We start from the raw sequence: 18031 nt of genomic DNA, 5'->3' as shown, positions 1-18031 counted from the left end.
CACTTTATTTTAACTTTTATAACTTGCACTAGACAAATAACATTGCACTGAATGAGAAACTGATGAAAACAATATTCTGTTTCTTGCCAGAAACCTGGCAGCATTTCCACTCACACAGCTGAGGCATGTTTGCCATGATGGAGGTCACAGTTGAAACCCAGAGTACAGCTTCAAGATGGGCATCACTCAGCCTGGACCTGTACTTGCTTTTCACACAAATAGGTGCTTCCGATAGGCTCATTACCTGACTGAACACTTTGGAAAGTTCTGGGAAGCATGGAGACAATTTTCTCAAAAACTGTCCAGTCTTATCCGTGTTTCCCTGGGCCTTTTTAAATGTAGCTCTTACACACTGTTGCACTGCAGGTCAATAAGTGCAGAAAACTTGGGACATTCTCCACATCAGCTGAGAAGGGGTCTGCATACAGCTGAAAAGTGTCACAGTGTGCCTTGAAATCAGCAAACCGCTGATCAAATTCCTGAAGCAAGTTTTCATTAGCAGAGGCATATTCTTCACCACTGAATGCTTTGCCCTCCTCCAAAAGGGAGTTAGAAGTTAGGAAATCATTGAGTTTTTTTGCTGATTGCTGATTTCCCCACAGTCTCGGTTTTGTACAGAGGGCTTTGAGACTGTCAAATGCTGCTGTGATGAGCTGACCAGGTCCCACTTCAGGACATCCCCCTGCTGAACCAGTGCACCTCCGTAAAATAAAGCACATCACCATGTGTTGACTCAATTTCTTCTAAAAATGGATGAAACTGGCAATGGATGGATGTTAATAAATTTTATGACAACAGCGTTCATATTGCAAGCATTTGCTGCTCAGTGCCTGTTGGTGTATTATACAGTGCAGAGCAACTGCTGGGTCTGCATTTTCCTCTTATAACTTTCTTTGTACAAGTGCTACAGTCCATTTCTTTGTACAAGTGCACCAGTCCGTTTTTTCTGCCTGTCATAGACGGGGCGCCATCAGTGGAAATGCCTACAAGTCTGTTCCATGGCAAACCAGCGCTCAATCACGTCGCATAGCTGATGAAATATATCTTCGGCGGTCGTAAGGCCGTTCATTGGACACAAACTCAGCAACTCTTCCTTCACTTCAAAGTGGTCATTAATACCCCTGATGAAAATGACAAGCTGAGCACTCTCGGTTATGTTCAAGCTTTCATAGAGTGCCACAGAGTATGCAGTGAAAACTCGAGCTGTGCTGCGTAACTGATCATAAATTTCACCCGATAACTTGCTGATGCGCTCGGCAGACCGAGAAACGTTGATGAACAAGCTCTTCTTTTCTGGACAAAGAATATCAGCGACTTTCAGCATGCATTCTTTTATAAACTGCCCTTCATTGAACGGCATTTCCTACTTTGGCGATAAGCTCACTTACCACCTTCAACGGCAGCATCAGCATCCTCTTTGGCTTAAAAAAAAGGTTTTGCTGGGATGTTAAATCTCTCTGCAACTGCTTGTTTTTTCTCTCGTCTTCCTGAAGCTTGTTAGATTGTTCTCCACATTTAGATGTGTACTGATGCTTTAAATTATTTTCCTTTGGAACAGGGACTTTTCTTTGCATATCAGACAGGTAGCATTTCCATTAAACTCCACAAAAAATACTGCAAAGTCCATCATTCTTGAAACCGTTTCTTCTTCGTCCACTTTCCTTTTCGGTTTAGAAAGACATCTTTTCTTTTCGACTTTACAGCCAAACAAAAAATAAACTATGAAAGCAGTCAAATCTGCGTACACATGCATCACACGCTGCCACATTTTATTTAGAATCATGTTTTTATTTTATTTGAATAGGAGACAACTAGAATTTATAATAAATCTAAATCATTTTGCGGTTCGGAGAATGTTTTATTTTTGACATGAGCTGCGAGCCGGATGGAGGGGCCTGAGACCCCTATGTAGAGTAACAATTCTTCTTTTAAGATCCAAAGACAGTTCTTTGCCATGAGGTGCCATGTTGAACTTCCAGTGACCAGCATGAGAGAGTGAGAGCGATAACACCAAATTGGTGTAAAAATTGGGCACATTTTTTGACATTTTCACTTAGGGGTGTACTCACTTTGTCGCCAGCGGTTTACATATAAAGACATTAATCGGTGTGTTGAGTTATTTTGAGGGGACAGCAAATGTACACTGTTATAAAAGCTGTACACTCACTATTTTGTAGTTTCATTCCTTTATTGTTGTCACATGAAAAGATTTAATAAAATATTTACAAAAATGTGAGGGGATTACTCACTTCTGTGAGATACTGTATCTCTAAACCTTCAACCTATGAAGCCTATATTAAAATGCTTATGCCTAATACAAAATCACCCCAAAATCATTGAACTGCTAAATATTTTATCTTTTTTTCTATAGGCCTACTGTTTTTTTGTATAAAGGTCTTTGTTGAATCATGTTTGTGTGTATCTACAGGTTTACCAATACTTCAGCTGTATTCCAGAGGATAAGGTGCCATATGTAAACAGTGTTGGTGAACGAAATCGCATTAAACAGCTCTTACATCAGCTCCCAGCCCATGACAGTGAGGTAAAACTCTTGAAAACATTTTTTAAATGAAAAATACTCTCTGTAAACAATAATCTTAAATTTTCAGTGACGTTTATTAAAACTTAAAACTCTTTATACCGTTTACCGCCAAGAATAGAACTGCCTGTTGCAGAAAAAATAAGTAATTTATATAATAATATAATAATGTTTAGAAATTAATTTTTATTCTATATATAACTTTTTTTATCAGAAAATAATTTTATTTTACACATGTGAATTGTGCTACGTGAATGTTTTTTATGCTTGAATAATAAATGAGCCAAAAATTTGTCCATATTTAATAGACCACGACCTGAACATGTTTATAAAAAATCCAGAATGGTATAAATACATACAAATAAAGTACGATGTCTGTAATACATAATTATGTCTGCAACTAATTTTGTCAGTTTTTGTTCTGTGAGTTATAACTGTATTGTCATTGTGTGTTTGTGTGAGTGTAGCCTCAGTACTGTAATTCTCTGGATGAAGAAGAGAAGAAGGAACTGAGATTATTCAGCCAACAGAGGAAGAGAGAGAATCTTGGACGTGGCAACGTGCGACTTTTCCCGGTCACCATGACTGGAGCCATCTGCCAACAGGTAAAGTCATAACATCACTTTACTTCACACTATTTACATTCTTCAGCTCAAGTATGGAGTGTGGAGTAAAGTGCTGTACTTGTGCTGAAGAGGCTTTTTGGCATGTGGTTCCAGGAAACTTATTGATATACTATATGTTCAGACCCAAGCCAGACCAGCACCATGCCAGATACCATATGTAATAGATAAAACCACATACTTTCCATACACCCTGTAATATTCCAAGTGTATTTTTACCCTGTTTCAACACCCATATTTCACTTTAGCTGAAATGTGGCCAAGAGGGTGTGGTTGAGATGTGGAGAGGCAGTTTGTTTGCTTCTTGTATTGATATGTGTGAATAATGGTTCAGTCTTTCCTATGTCATCTTTCTAATACACATTCTTTTAATGTACTATAAGAACATTTTAGTCCTTGGTGGAGGTGACAAAAAGACAAGAGAGGTTGTGCATTAGTGTGACTTTACCACAGTTATAAGGTTCAAAGCATGATGTCAAGCAGATTTTAACTCCTTATTATTAATAATAGTTCTTCTGCCTTTAAATGTGACTCATGTAGTCCGATTTTAGACCTAGAAATGTTTTATCCCTCTCTCTCTTTGGTCTTAGTGTGGAAGGCAGATCTGTGGCGGGGACATAGCCGTGTTTGCATCACGGGCCGGTCATGGCACCTGCTGGCACCCTCAATGCTTCCAGTGTGCTTCCTGTAATGAGTTGCTGGTAGATCTCATTTACTTTTATCAGGACGGGCACATTTATTGCGGCCGGCACCATGCTGAGCACATCAAACCACGCTGTCAGGCCTGTGATGAGGTGTGTTCTCTCTTCCTTCACTACATTACCAGTTTAGTATTAGTTGTATGGAAGTTTTTTTAATATTTTAAATTACCATTTTTATATTTTTAGTTTTTATGTTACCTTTAGGTATTGTTTTAGCAATTTAGTCATTGTGAATTCATAAGTTTGTTTTTTAGTTTAGTTTATAATGATTTCAGTCCCTCAACTTTAACTTATTTCAGTTTCTCATTTTGTTTAGTTTTTCAAATAGTATTTTGGCAAAATTTTATTTGATTTCAGTAAACAGAATTATTTTAATGAAAACTGAAAATTGAATCAACACTTTCCATAATCTAAACACAAAAACAAATGTAAATGTTCCCGGTCTACTTACCATTAGCATCTCATTTATGTTTATTTTTCTTTAATCGGTCTATGTTTTTCACATATTTTATGCTCCATATCAATATACAATAATATACAAAATTAAGAGACAAATTTAAGCAGCATTTCTAGATGTATTGGGGCCATTCCAGTCCAGTGTTTGTTGAATTTCAACAAACCAAACCCAAAGAGTGACAAAGTCCATGACAAACACATGAAAATTGTTATCACATAAAATAATCATTTTTGAGCTTTTCCCAAATACATCTACAAATGTTACTGTTGTATTGCTTAACAGTGAATATGAACTTGTTTTCTTTGATGTAATACAGACATCTTTTCTGTTATTTAACCTGTTTCTCCCGTTTTCATTTTCTGCAAATAAATGCTAATAAACCAATATTTTTATTTGAAATTTGGGAGAAATATGATAATTTAATTTCTAAACACATCTCCAGAAATAATAAATAAAAAAACTGAAAATAAATTTGAAATGGTCTCTTATTTTTTTTCCGCAGCTGTTTCTGTGATATGCATGTGAAAAACTGCACGCTACACGTTATGACTAAACAATTGATAAAAACAAACACTACCACACATTTAACTCTATTTTCCTCTTCTGGTGATCAGATCATCTTTGCCGATGAGTGTACGGAGGCTGAGGGCCGGCACTGGCACATGAAGCATTTCTGCTGTTTCGAGTGTGAAGCAGCACTGGGCGGGCAACGTTACATCATGAGAGAGAGTCGACCCTACTGTTGCTGTTGCTATGAGTCGCTGTACGCCGAGTACTGCGACACCTGCGGGGAACATATTGGTGAGTACAGTCAAAACAACGCTTTCCCTAAACTCCAGGATATATAGAATCACATTTGTAAATGAAACTAACGACACAACATAGTGAAAACACAAAATCGTGAACAAAAATAGGAAAGCCTGCAAAAAAGACAACTGTGACAAAGAATGATAAATGCCAGAAGAATTATGCTTTAGGTCATGCTGTGGCAGTCCTCTTCTATCTTGATGATTAATAGGTTTGACAGAATGCTGCACTGTTTGCATTTCTCTCTCTCTCTTTGTCTCTGTTTGTATGTAGGTATAGACCAGGGGCAGATGACTTATGAGGGCCAGCACTGGCATGCCACTGAAGCATGTTTCAGCTGTGCCAGCTGTCGACTCCCTCTGCTGGGAAGACCATTCTTGCCTCGCGGAGGTCTCATTTTCTGCTCTCGCTCCTGCTCACTGGGGGACGATCCAGATAACTCAGACTCTTGTGATTCAGCCCTGCAGAGCAAATCAGCCTCGCATAAACTCACTCAAAATAAGCAGCGTAGTTCTGCGCAACGGCCACAAGGGGGAAGCAGCAGTCCCAATGACATCAGGTCTAAAGGCAGTATGTGGAAGAATGCGCTAGTAACCTCTAGCCCAACAACAGTGAATGGGTGTAGTCATTTTCCACTTGAGAACAAAGGTAAGGATGTTATTAAACACATTTTTTCAAACGTTGACGTTTTACTACACATGTCCATTAAAAGAAGTCATAAATACTTTCGGTATATTTTAAGGAGATGGAAACATACATTTTAAAACTTTAAAACTATAACTGTATGGATAAAACGTTTATAGATTATCAAAATATGATAAAGAATAATAAAAAACATACATTTTGGCAGTAGGGAGGACAATAATACAGTTTTTGAATCTTGGGGTGAAACTGAAAACATATCCTCAAAGCAAAAAAGAAAATGTTTGTTTTTCAACGTTTGTTTCTCATAGATTTATGCATAAAGAATGACTCCACGTCTTATGTAATTTTGTAGGCGTTTGCACCTCCTTCCCTTCTGAACCTCCACAATATGACCAAGCGCAAACGCAGAACTCGCACCTGCCCTCTCAGCTCCTTCCGGCAGCCAATGACAGGACAGAACCTCTGTGCAAGGACCAATCAAACAGGACAGACAGTCCATACAGCGGTCTGGAGTTCACAGTAGAGCTGAATGGCTATGCAGAATTTGGCCCTTTCCCACCCAGCTGCACATCCAGAGGCACTTCCACAGCAAAGGATTGTGGGAATGCTGTTGAAAGTTACATGGGTATGTTTTAAAATAATGTATGCAGACAGGGGCCTTTTGTTACAGCGATTTTACCTTGTTTCAGTTACTTTACATATTCTGGGAGACTTAATGTTTCTTTGCTTTCTCCATCCTAAGGAATTTCCTCTGATCCCAAACCATCAGATGCATTCGACGATTTCATTGACTCAGACTCCTTTCCACCACCTCCACCCCCTGTGTTTTTTGAGCCATCTGATTTGCCACCCCCTTCAGATTCCACACCCACTGTTAAAGAACCTGAAGAGACTCCTGTTGCACCTGTTCGCAACAGCATAGCCAGGGTCAGCTTCAGAGAGCCAATCAGCTGCAGTTATTCAGTGGAAGAAGACGATTGGGAGGAAGAGGAAACTGTTGAGGTAAACAGAAATGAAGAAGAAGAGGAGCAGGAGGACGATGGAGAAGAAGCTGTGGGAAGTTTGGGACACAGGTTGAGGTTTTGCACTGGAGTACCATCACAGATAGACCTGCTGGGTAAGATAACTTTGCTTTCTAAAGCAATGATGTATTTAATAGCATTTTCAAAAATAGAAAAGTATCATTATCATTCACTCACCGGTATTGTTATTGATCTTATCAGATTGGAGATTTTTCATTACAGTAGAAAAGAAAAGGATTGGTGCTGTTAGGGATTAACCTGCAGAAAAATATTTTGAAAGTATAACTTATTATCATTTGCTGTATTCCGAGACTTCTGAAATAATACAGTTTTGGTGTAGCACCAGGTTTGATGTTTGTTTTTCCAGATGCTGTTGGTTCTTGTGCATTTTATAACATTTCATTCATGAATGCTCACATACGACATTTAAATGCTATGGCAGAGGGGAAAGCTGTCGGCCAATCCAGTTAAAATATTGGTTCTTGTAATAGATTCAGAAGACTAGGAGCACACAAGTTATATAGATGTTAAATAGATGTTTATTATACCTCATTTTACTTTTATTACTTCTGGGGCTCAACAGTGCATGTACAATTTCTTTATACAGTTTTTGAATTTAGGGATTTTTACACATTTTGACAAAGTGCCATTATGATGGCAGACTATTTAATATTTTGCACATGTCCAGGCCTGTAACCAAATGCAAGCATGGTTGTGAAATTGACCATATTTGTACAAACATTATTGCTTTTATGATAAATTTGGCATTTAAGCATTTTATTTAAGCACTTCTAAAGATTTCTGGGGTTACTAATTTTAATGTCAGTAGCATTTATATTTTTCTGTTTATTATTTTCTATCTTTTTTGTTTCCTTTATTGAATTTTTACAAGGATAACAGTAAGCAACACACAAACATAAATAAATAAATAAATAAATAATGATCACTTAAAAAAAAAAATGTTTTATTTTAATCTTCATATCATGACATATTTATTATTTAACAAATGTAATTTTGTTAATTTTCTGAGCCCGTATGCTCTCTAGAGGAAGTTTGTTTTTCAAATGTTAATGTAATTTTTTTTCTTAAGCATGAATTGACATGCTTTAACAATGATTATACTAGCCTGCTCATGAGGTAACAATAAATCCGTCTATCCATTAAAATGTTTAGAGTGACGAGCATCTTACAATAATATACATATACAATAACTTTAGCAATGGAGGAATTTCTCTGCTTGTAATTTGACAATAAATTCCCTATGGAGGAGGAGCATCTATCTGTGGAAAACACAAGCCATACCTTGTTTTCTTTGACAGTCCGTTTCACTCATAAAAGTGTCAGAATATGGTGTGTACTGAAAAGGAGATCGCCACTTCCGGTTCACTTTAATATAAAATGCCTTATTAAGATAAGATACATTTATCTTCCCACAGTAAGCAGTCAAAATTGCAATTCCTGACTCAACATTATATATGACACATTTAAATAAACAACACAATATGTATTATTTGTTGGATCTTTTAGGATTTTAGACAACTATGAGGCACCATGAAACGGAAGTTGTGATTGTCTTCTTTTCCGTTTCGTAGTAGTATTCCGTTCAATGTTCAATATACTTTAATATACAGACTGAAACCAAAAAGCAATAAACTGGAAATTCCAGAAGTTTATGATGATTGCATTAGGCTAACTCTTCATTTTTAATAGAAGGAAAAACACATCAACATTATCAAATCAATCTCATGTCTGTTTCAGATGGGTCCTACCATCGCAGCCTCCGACGTGGACATGGTGGCCACGTTGGCACAGAGAAACATGCAAAGCGTTTTCGAGGCTCACAAAGTGACAGACCTAGGCTGGACATCCTGGAATCCAGGGAAGGAGACTGCAGACACCGGTCCAACAGCGTCCTGATGAAAGACACAGCAGGCTGACCCTGCACTCCACTCGCTACAAACACGAAGAGTCATGCTCAACCTGCTCATCTTCCACAGATTCCGAGGAGGAAGGCTTTTTTATGGGCGAGCGTATTCCTCTGCCGCCGCAGCTGACAGGTGGACAAAAAGAGAGCGATGGACAAAGAGAGGAAGCAAAGAAAAGCAGGACAGGAAGTTTTAGGAGGAAGAGAACACAGAGTCTCAGTACGAAAGAAAAAGACAACTGCTTACTATCCTGAGACATCATCGCTTAAAAGGACTTGCTGTGGATTTATGGCACATTCTGGACTCTATCAACACAATTTTATGAACTCAACTGAACCAAGTAGATGCTTAGTCTTAAACAAAGGTCATTAAAGTTTATAAATCACATTTTGTATGGTAAAAATAAAATTATCTTACACTTTGTTCATTTGCATACCAGTATTTGTTTTTTGATGCGACTACAGAGGATCCAGTACTTAGTTTCAAAAGGGTGCTTGTTGTCAAATTACTACTACAATATTATTATTTGAACCGATGAACATTTCTTACCCTACTTTGGTTTCATTTTATGTAAAAATGTCATTGTATATTTCTTTAAAGGCAATGTCTTATCCAGAAAGAGTTAACCAGCTGATATATTTTCCGATTCCTTCAGCACTATAGAAGATCAGTTGTAGTGTGGGATACAATATTCCACAAAGTGTGCTTTGTGGTATATCGCACATTTTGACAACTAGGATTGGTCATCCTGATATTCTATTTATGCAAAACACATACGTTATATGGTGATTCCAAACATTGTTCTCTTCTATGTGAAAGATTATAGATTATTTAAAAAATAGATTTTCTTTTTTACAATTACAAAGTGTTATCATAGTTGATTTAACCCCTCTATGTCTACTGAACCATTACATTTTAAAATTGGTATTAGCCAAACCTGAAACCAGTTACTTGAACTAGTGAGCAGTTGCATCTTGCTTGACTAGTTTTGAAAGGATTTTTTTTGCACTTGCTTAAGGTTTAACAAGATGAAACTTATTGAAATGCAAATGCAATGTTATTGTGTTACTGTATTTAAATATGCATTGTCGTGGCTTTATAAGTAACACAGGTTAAGTAGGAGAATATTCCACAATGTTTCTATGGTATTGCTATAACTTAGTATAATGAAAACAAGCAAACATAAGGCCACTCCAGGATATAGTGAAATGGTAATATGTCAATTTTATATATTCATGAACTGTATGATATGTAAATCAATGTGTAAATGAGAATTTTAATAAAGACACATGACATTCTCTTTTTGTATTTCCAAAAAGCGATCAAACAATTGTAAGTTAAAGGGATAGTTAACCCAAAATTTTGTATTTTTGTATTCATCCTCATGTCATTCCAAACCTGTAGGTGACTCTTTCTTGTTGGAAACAATTATTATTTTTTAAATGTGGGGACTCTAGGTTGTTATATGGTAAAACAGATTTATTGATCATGCATGGGTGATTGAGGTGCATTAGCAGCAATAAAGATGAGAGAATGACAAAAACAAGACATTAGACAATAGTATAAACATGATAAACAAGGCACGTAATATCCACATGTTTTAAATATACAAATTTCATATAAATTAACAAGTGTAATTTTTATACATATAAAGTACTAACTAACATTTTTCAAATGTTATTGTGTTCTGCTATCGACAAAAAGTAATTTTGTTTTTTTATATGAACTTTCCCGTTATGGACTGTAATTTTTTTAATTCACCCTGGTGGTGGTTTAAATCTTAATACAGATGTTGGCTGGTCCTACCTTTAGAGACCAAGGAGTTTTTAAAATCTTTTGAAAAAGAAAAACCACTTTAACCTTAACAACTTGAACACTTGCCTTCGGCTTGGAGTCTGCTGACATTATTTTTCCAACTTAATAAAGCCGTTGTACATTTAAGTAATTTTGTGGTAATTCAATGGTATTTTATAGACAAAAATTACATGTATTCCACAAACTTGGTCTTTTGCTCTATTGTCCTAATATGAATTTACTCTAAAGCTGCTTTGCAACAATGTAAAGCTGCCTTTAAAGACACATGTAATTCCCATGTCCAAGAAACACATGTGATCACATGTGAAATGTATGTTTTTGGAACATTTTTTTTTTAAACCATGGGATTCACAAAAAAATGTTCCAAAAACAAGCATTTCACAAGTGTTTTTGCACGTGTATAAAACTCATGTTGTACACATGTGAATTTTTTCTGAAATTCATTTGTCATTTCTGTAAGGGTGTGAAAAAGCCCTATGGTTTCAGGGGTAATAACATAAACAAATGCAATGTCCCCCAAACTTCTGGTAGACTTCCGCTAAGAATCAATAACTGTTGAGTAGTTAAATTAAATTTGATTTAAAACAAGTTATATGCAATAAAATATTCATGTTAATTCCATTCCATTCCATTCTCTACCGCTTATCCGAACTACCTCGGGTCACGGGGAGCCTGCGCCTATCTCAGGAGTCATCGGGCATCAAGGCAGTATACACCCTGGATGGAGTGCCAACCCATCGCAGGGTCATGTTAATTCATATTAATTAAATATTATTGTTATAGTACTAGCCGCTAAGCCACATCGATAACCAAAAAAACAGACCAGAAGCTACTTTGGGCTAGGCGTGTGGGTCCGTTCAAACTGTCTGTAGAAGTTTTAAAAAGTTAAACAACAGCTACTTTTTACAGCACATGCAGTGTCATGTTTACATCCAATTCCCATTTATGATGGACAGCTTTTGCTTTGAAATGACACTCAAGATATACCTACACTGGGTTGTCTCATAACCATCCTGGCTTTATTTCTCAAACCACACTGTAAACATTTGGTCAAATGTGCCTCTTTAAGCAAACATGATATAATTCCGTGACCGTCATTTTTCTATATATTTTCTTTGGCATGAAATTGTTGCCTTTCCTTCATGGAAATGTCTTACCAAAAAAAGATTATGGACAAGAGACAGCATGACAGTATTCTCAATACAAAGTTGCTCCTTTCTTCTGTGATCAGGTGACTCAAAGGTTATATGGGACATACTTCCTGGTGTGCAAATGAGTTTCTGATTGGACAGGAACGGAAAAAAGGGCAGGAGGAGTCTTTGTAGAGATAGGCAAACTGGTCTAGCAAGTTTTACTTTCTCCTTAACAAACACATGTACCGTGTATGAATTTATTGTCTCTAACACACAAACGAAGAGACAACCGAATCGTTGCTGTATGCCGACAGAGCAGTGGATATATCTACATTTACAGTTTGCTGGTCCAGTTCAGTTCCCAGAGGCAATCACAGGTATGTGTTTGGAGTATTTGAGGTGGTTCTGTCTGTGAATGTGTGTCAATTCTAAAACTTTTAACCACATCTAGACTATCCCAGAAACATACATGCTTTGTTTAGTCATATCTTCCTAAATTCCTTACTCTCCTGATTCTAGATCTATCTCTGGATCAGGTAGACATGTAGTTTCTTGTCCTTGGAATGGTGAATAGTGAAATCTCATGTTACATTAATTCTTGTTTACCTTATCTTTTTTGCCTTAAGGTAATGATTTAGTCCACTTACTCCGGAACAAACTCCATTGTTGTGTGTGAAAGAGACTTGTAGAGAGAATGGGTTCGAAATATTGATGAAGGAGAAAACGAAAGAGCAGTGTGAAATAAAAGAATAATAGATTGTGAAAGAAGGCAGAGGCGAGTGAGAAAGTGCACTTTAACCTTAGGTGGAGTGCCTGCTCTTGGGTAAAATGGAATGATAAACATTAAGACACTGAGTTTATGTGTCTGCATCACATCTTTTATAGGTCGACATAAATTGAGTAGTGTTTTGAACAAAACCACTTTAAGCTAAATACTATCTGATGGAATAAAATTTCCATTGGGTTATCAAATGAACTAGGGGGCAAGAATGAAAAACCACCGAGGAGTTCTCTTTAATATCACAATTATTTCCAATGGACATCAATGAAATTGCTTAAAGAGCATATATAAACTTTCGCTTAAGTATGGCTTTTCAGGAATTTCTATTGAGCAAAACATCCAGAAAACTCACAAATGTCTTATTTTTAGGTTCAGAAAAAATCCAACAATTTCAAAAACTAAGCTTTGCCAAGTCTGCAATCAAAAAGTCAGTAATATATAAGATGAACTCAAACATTTCTCATCAAATTGACAAATCTAAATTATCCATATATCTACATTTGTTTGACATTTCCATACTTATTTTTTGTTCATCCTAAACCATTTGACGACCATAGGATATCAACTGCTTAGTTAATATTTCCTACTGTCCTACTGTACAACAAAAGCATCTAGCTCTAGGGAGGTTTTCATGTCACAGTTTGCTAAATAAAGAATGCATCATAGATAGTGGCATTAAAAAGATGTCACTGATTTTATACTTTATCATGCATTAACAATGAGACATTGATAAATTACATCAATATACTACAGAAATTGTTTCCTTTAATCCACTACTAATGGATCCTAATGAGCTGCATGGTCTCATAATGGTTGCTCATCCTGCTCATCCATCAATAACCTTCAGGGCACATCAGTTGTCTTTACTTAGACTCTTTACTAACAATCTTTTGGCTGCTTGTTTGAAAGTATGTACAGTATGTATGTATGCAAAGGGGATGGATAATATTTAACTTCAAAAGGATTCTGAGTTTTAATTTTCATTAACTTTTGATTAAGTAGCCTGTTAGATACTTTTCACAGTCACATACTTCAAACATATTTTATCATATAATAAACGTACAAGTTTATATAGTTACAAGTGAAATTTCTCGTGGGATAGCTTAAGAGACGAGAGTAAATAAAACATGCATAGAACTGAACCTATTCTTTTTTTGTCTACTTAAGGTACAGTTAAAGGTGAGCTTCAAGTATAAAAATGAATACCTAAATAGGACTATATGTACGCTGTGAGTGCAACAAAATATCTAAATAGTAACATATGATGGTAAGTTTACTTAAAGAAAAATATATTTACATTATGTATACTCGTGTAGAGTATACATCAAAGGGTACTTTCATAAACCAAAAACAGTACTAATGAAGTATTGAAGCCATAGATATCAGTAAACCCATGCACTTGCAGTACTAAACAAATGTATTTTACTAGTTTTTCCCTTAAAATATGCTTAAAAGTTTAAGTGGGCCAAGTTACTCCCAAGTATTAAAGTAGTGTACATGTATACCACTAGTACATTGATATTAGTACCCTCACATAGAGTCTATTTAAAAATATACTTGAACTTTACTTAACTATACCTAATAACGTGAACTTGAAGTTAAGGGCTGTTAGTGTTTCGAATTGTCTTTTACTGATCTCTTTCTCCTTGTTTCCACAGGCGTACAAGAAAGTAATCCAGTGTTTCGATCCCAGATGAGTTAATGAGGAATGGTACTGGCTTATTCTGAGCAAAGAAGTTGAAGTTGTTTGTTTCCAAGTATGTCAATTGACACTCTTCAACCGTCTCCACGGCGATTCCTAAAGCTGGCTGAAACTTCTGCTGTGCCAAGTCGGAACCTAGAGTCCCGTTGTCCAGTCAAATCATCTCCAGGGACACGCAAACCCAGTGCAGTAGAACGTCTCGAAGCGGACAAGGTCAAGTATGTCAAGACACAGCAGGTGGCTTTAAAAAAACAGCAGCCCGTCACTTGTCCCTCCAACAACAGCCAGACTGGACCAGGTGCTCAACAGCCGACAAGGAAGGTCCCTGCACCACCCACTAAGTCTGAGACTCCTCCCCTTGACCTGGAACACCTTTGCAAACTGATCGATGGTGTTGACGATACAACCACCACTGCTTTGTCTACGCAACCCATCATCACTGTGAAAGTCCAAGAGGATGCTGACCCATGCAAGCCCCCCTCTCCAACTCTAAATGTGTCGAAAGAACCTTTAGTTGTGTCGTCTCCAACAAGTCAAGGAAAAGCAGATGCTTTAGGTGCTAATGGATGTCCCGTCATGACCGTACGGAGAGTCGATGTCAGGCCACAGTTACCTCAAACGAGGATGGCTGGTAGACCACAGCTTCAAATCCGCACACCAGGGCAACCCACCATGCCGCAGGTTCCAATGCAACTTTTGCGTTTGCTCAGGCCATACACACAGCAAAATCAGCACCACATTAATTTAAAACGTCTTCAAAACATTACAACTGCCTCTCGAGGACCCATTAAGCCACCGTCCAGTCCTGCCCAAATCTCACCCTCTTCTAAATCTCCATCAAGCCCATTTAACTCTCAACCTTCCCCCATTAAACCAAACACTGAACCTGCGTCATGTACATCTCCTACCCAAATGACTCCAACCTCGGTTCCCCCATTACTTCATGACTTCCAGTCACCACCATCTCCAGCCATCACTGACCGCTCATCAACAAGCTCCAGGAAGCGTCCTTCGCTGACACGGTCAAAATCGGATGTCAGCGACTGCTTTTCACGGGCAGGGGCGGAAATTGAGCGCTTCTTTAATTATTGCGGACTTAACCCCTCCGATTTAAAGGAACTAGCAAGACCAGGTTCCGATATTGTGTCTGTTTCACGTCTTCGCAGCGCCAGCGCCCCGACATCTGAGCGTACGGCCGAGGGTGAGGAAGAGGAGGAAGAAGACACAGCAAAAGATGAACGCCCTGCTTATGGCATTTCTGTTATAGAAAGAAATGCACGAGTTATCAAGTGGCTTTATGGAATGCGTCAGGCCAAAGAAAGTCCCAAGGTGGCCAATATGTAGGCAGTCCTCAACTTCAAGCTATTAAATTCAAATGTATTTCAAAGCAGCTTTACAAGCATTGAGAAAGTTAAACTATCATGTTCAATAAAGAATTTATTGTGCATCATTTTAGTGCCAGGGATAAATGTTTGTTTGAGTGGCCCACTTGAAAAGACATTACAACATTGGCACAACAAATGGCTTGAGTTTGGTGCACTGATGGCAGATAAAGAGAGTGTTTAAAATGTGTTGGAAAATAACCAGTATATTGAAATGCTTTTTGGTTCGACTAGTGCAGCAAAACACGTTTTTGTCTCTATAATGTCTTTTTTGTTTGTCCCCATTGTTTTTTAGTGTCTAATGTGTGCTAAGAATCACTTGTTAGCATGGGAACACATGTTTTCAAACAATAACAGTTTCTTGAATTTGCAGTGTATAGTAATCTTAATACAATAACATGGCCATTATTGCAGCTAATGATGAATATTTATTATTATTTTACCACACTGTATGCAACAATTTTGAATATTGCCATTGTTTATCGTTGCATTAAAACTCATTTTTATGTATCATACAAACATAAACTAATGTTTTTGGGACAGTGACCCCAATGTTTTTGGGCAACATATACACAGACATGTAACCGTGATTTTACGTGAAACAATTTACACAAAAAACTGAGTAAATTTTATGCTGTGAAATCAATGAAATACTGTTTAAATTAAGTAAATGTAAGTAAAAAATAAGAAAATCTTTGTAACTCAAATATTCTCAAGAATTCCCCAAAAATATTAAGTGTATTAATTCCTTTATGTTTTCCATTAAAAACACTTAAATAATATATGTACATTTAATAGAAATTAACTGTTGAATTTTTAGTGTCCCACAAAAAAAATTCAGTTAAATGATTTTAATGAAAAGATTTTATTAAGCTAATAAAATATATAATAATATAGCTGTTTATTTTTGTGATATTTACTAAGCCCACAGAATTATTTTTTAAAGTCCAGAGCCTGACCACAAAACCAGTCTTAAGTAGCACAAGAACATTTTTAGTATAAGACAAAAATACATTGTTTGGGTCGAAATTATCGATTTTTCTTTTATGCCAAAAATCATTAGGATATTAAGAAAAGATCATGATCCATGGAGATATTTAATTTCCTACCTTAAATATATAAAAATGTTATTTTTGTGAGTGGATGGCCTGTCACGGTGCCCCTGATTAACAACTTCAAAGGCAACTTTCTCAATATTTAGATTTTTTTTAAACACTCAGATTCCTGAGTTGTAAACGGTCGTATCTCAGCCAGATATTGTCATATTCTTACAAATAATAAATCAATAGAAATCGTCTTTATTCAGAAATGTAAAATGGCCCCCACAGTCACCAGATCTCAATCCAATAGAGCATCTTTGGGATATGGTGGAACGGGATCTTCGTGCATTCCACAAATATCCATCAACTGCAAGATGCTATCCTATCAATATGGGCCAACATTTCTAAAGAATGCCTTCAGCACCTTGTTGAATCAATGCCACGTAGAATTAAGGAAGTTCTGAAGGAGAAAGGGGGTTGAACACAGTATTAGTATGGTGTTCCATGGTGTAGTATGATGTATGGAGATGGTGGTCTAGTGGGTTAAACCACTGAACTGGTAAATCAAAAGGTTGCTAGTTCGATCCCAGCAGCCACCACCAGTGTGTCCTTGAGCAGGACAATTTACTCCATGTTGCTCCAGGGGGATTGTCCCTGTAATAAGTGCAATGTAAGTCGCTTTGGATAAAAGCGTCTGCCAAATGACTAAATGTAAATGATGTTCCTAATAATCATTTAGGTGAGTTTATATCTCTGTTCATCAAAACAAAGAGATGTATATAGTTTGGGAACAACTCGAAGCCGAGAAAATAAAAACTATCCCTTTAAGTTCAAAGCGCATCAGATCGTGCTATTAAAGTGGTCATATGGCGGAAATATGTGTTTTTCTGCGTCTTTGGTGTGTTATAAGTTGCCCATGCATGTATTAGACACGTAAAATTAAAAAAATGTAAGTGTCGGAACAAAAGATACATTCTATCTAAAAGCAAATGCTAACCCAGACCTGCCTGAAACGCCTCGTGTAACCACACCCCCACAAATCTACGTCAGTTCGTGGTATGATTTGACTAAGACCGCCCAAATGTAAGGTGGGCGGTTTTGTAAATCTCATTGTACCGTCGCCGGCACAGCCTGATGTTCCGAATATGGTAAGAGGCGTTACATTTCCGTGCAGTTTTCGTCCAATCACTACGCACTAGTGACCAGGCCAATCATAGCTCACCTCGCTTTTCAGAGCGAGCTTTTTATAATATCTACGCCCTTTCAGAGAGGCGGAGCAAAGAGGAGATACAAACATTCATGGTATGTGGAAAAGACAGCCTTTTTTAACCTTAAATCGTGTATAAACATTGTATTACATCTAAAGCAAACAATAATTTTCGCTTAAGCCGAGTCAAATGACCCCATTAAATGATAATCCAAAACCAGATGTGACAGTATTGCACGGTTTGATAATGAA

General features: G+C 37.0%; 2 protein-coding genes across 2 annotated transcripts in view; both read left to right on the top strand.

Moving 5' to 3' along the window:
* The window catches only part of prickle3 (prickle homolog 3), a 31205-nt gene extending 21188 nt beyond the window's left edge, over positions 1 to 10017 (top strand). The window contains 9 exon segments of the mRNA XM_056730096.1: positions 2429 to 2542; positions 3007 to 3144; positions 3753 to 3956; positions 4935 to 5121; positions 5401 to 5775; positions 6125 to 6397; positions 6515 to 6889; positions 8553 to 8713; positions 8716 to 10017. Coding sequence (XP_056586074.1) covers positions 2429 to 2542; positions 3007 to 3144; positions 3753 to 3956; positions 4935 to 5121; positions 5401 to 5775; positions 6125 to 6397; positions 6515 to 6889; positions 8553 to 8713; positions 8716 to 8973 — 2085 coding nt within the window. The 3' untranslated portion in view covers positions 8974 to 10017.
* Positions 10018 to 11858: 1841 nt separating this feature from the next.
* Positions 11859 to 15940, top strand: fam110a (family with sequence similarity 110 member A). The gene is made up of 2 exons (XM_056729453.1): positions 11859 to 12044; positions 14107 to 15940. The coding sequence occupies exon 2, from the start codon at positions 14208 to 14210 to the stop codon at positions 15492 to 15494; it is 1287 nt and encodes a 428-aa protein (XP_056585431.1). The 5' UTR covers positions 11859 to 12044; positions 14107 to 14207; the 3' UTR covers positions 15495 to 15940.
* Positions 15941 to 18031: the final 2091 nt, after the last annotated feature.

Source organism: Triplophysa dalaica, chromosome 18, assembly GCF_015846415.1.
Source record: "Triplophysa dalaica isolate WHDGS20190420 chromosome 18, ASM1584641v1, whole genome shotgun sequence".
NCBI classification, from domain to species: Eukaryota; Metazoa; Chordata; class Actinopteri; order Cypriniformes; family Nemacheilidae; genus Triplophysa; species Triplophysa dalaica.
The sequence above is the reverse complement of the archived record's forward strand: the minus strand, read 5'-3'. Positions and strand labels throughout refer to the sequence as shown.

Bases quoted from the DNA above. Each gene is read 5' to 3' on its own strand.
- fam110a (XM_056729453.1), top strand. From the start codon at position 14,208: ATGTCAATTGACACTCTTCAACCGTCTCCACGGCGATTCCTAAAGCTG.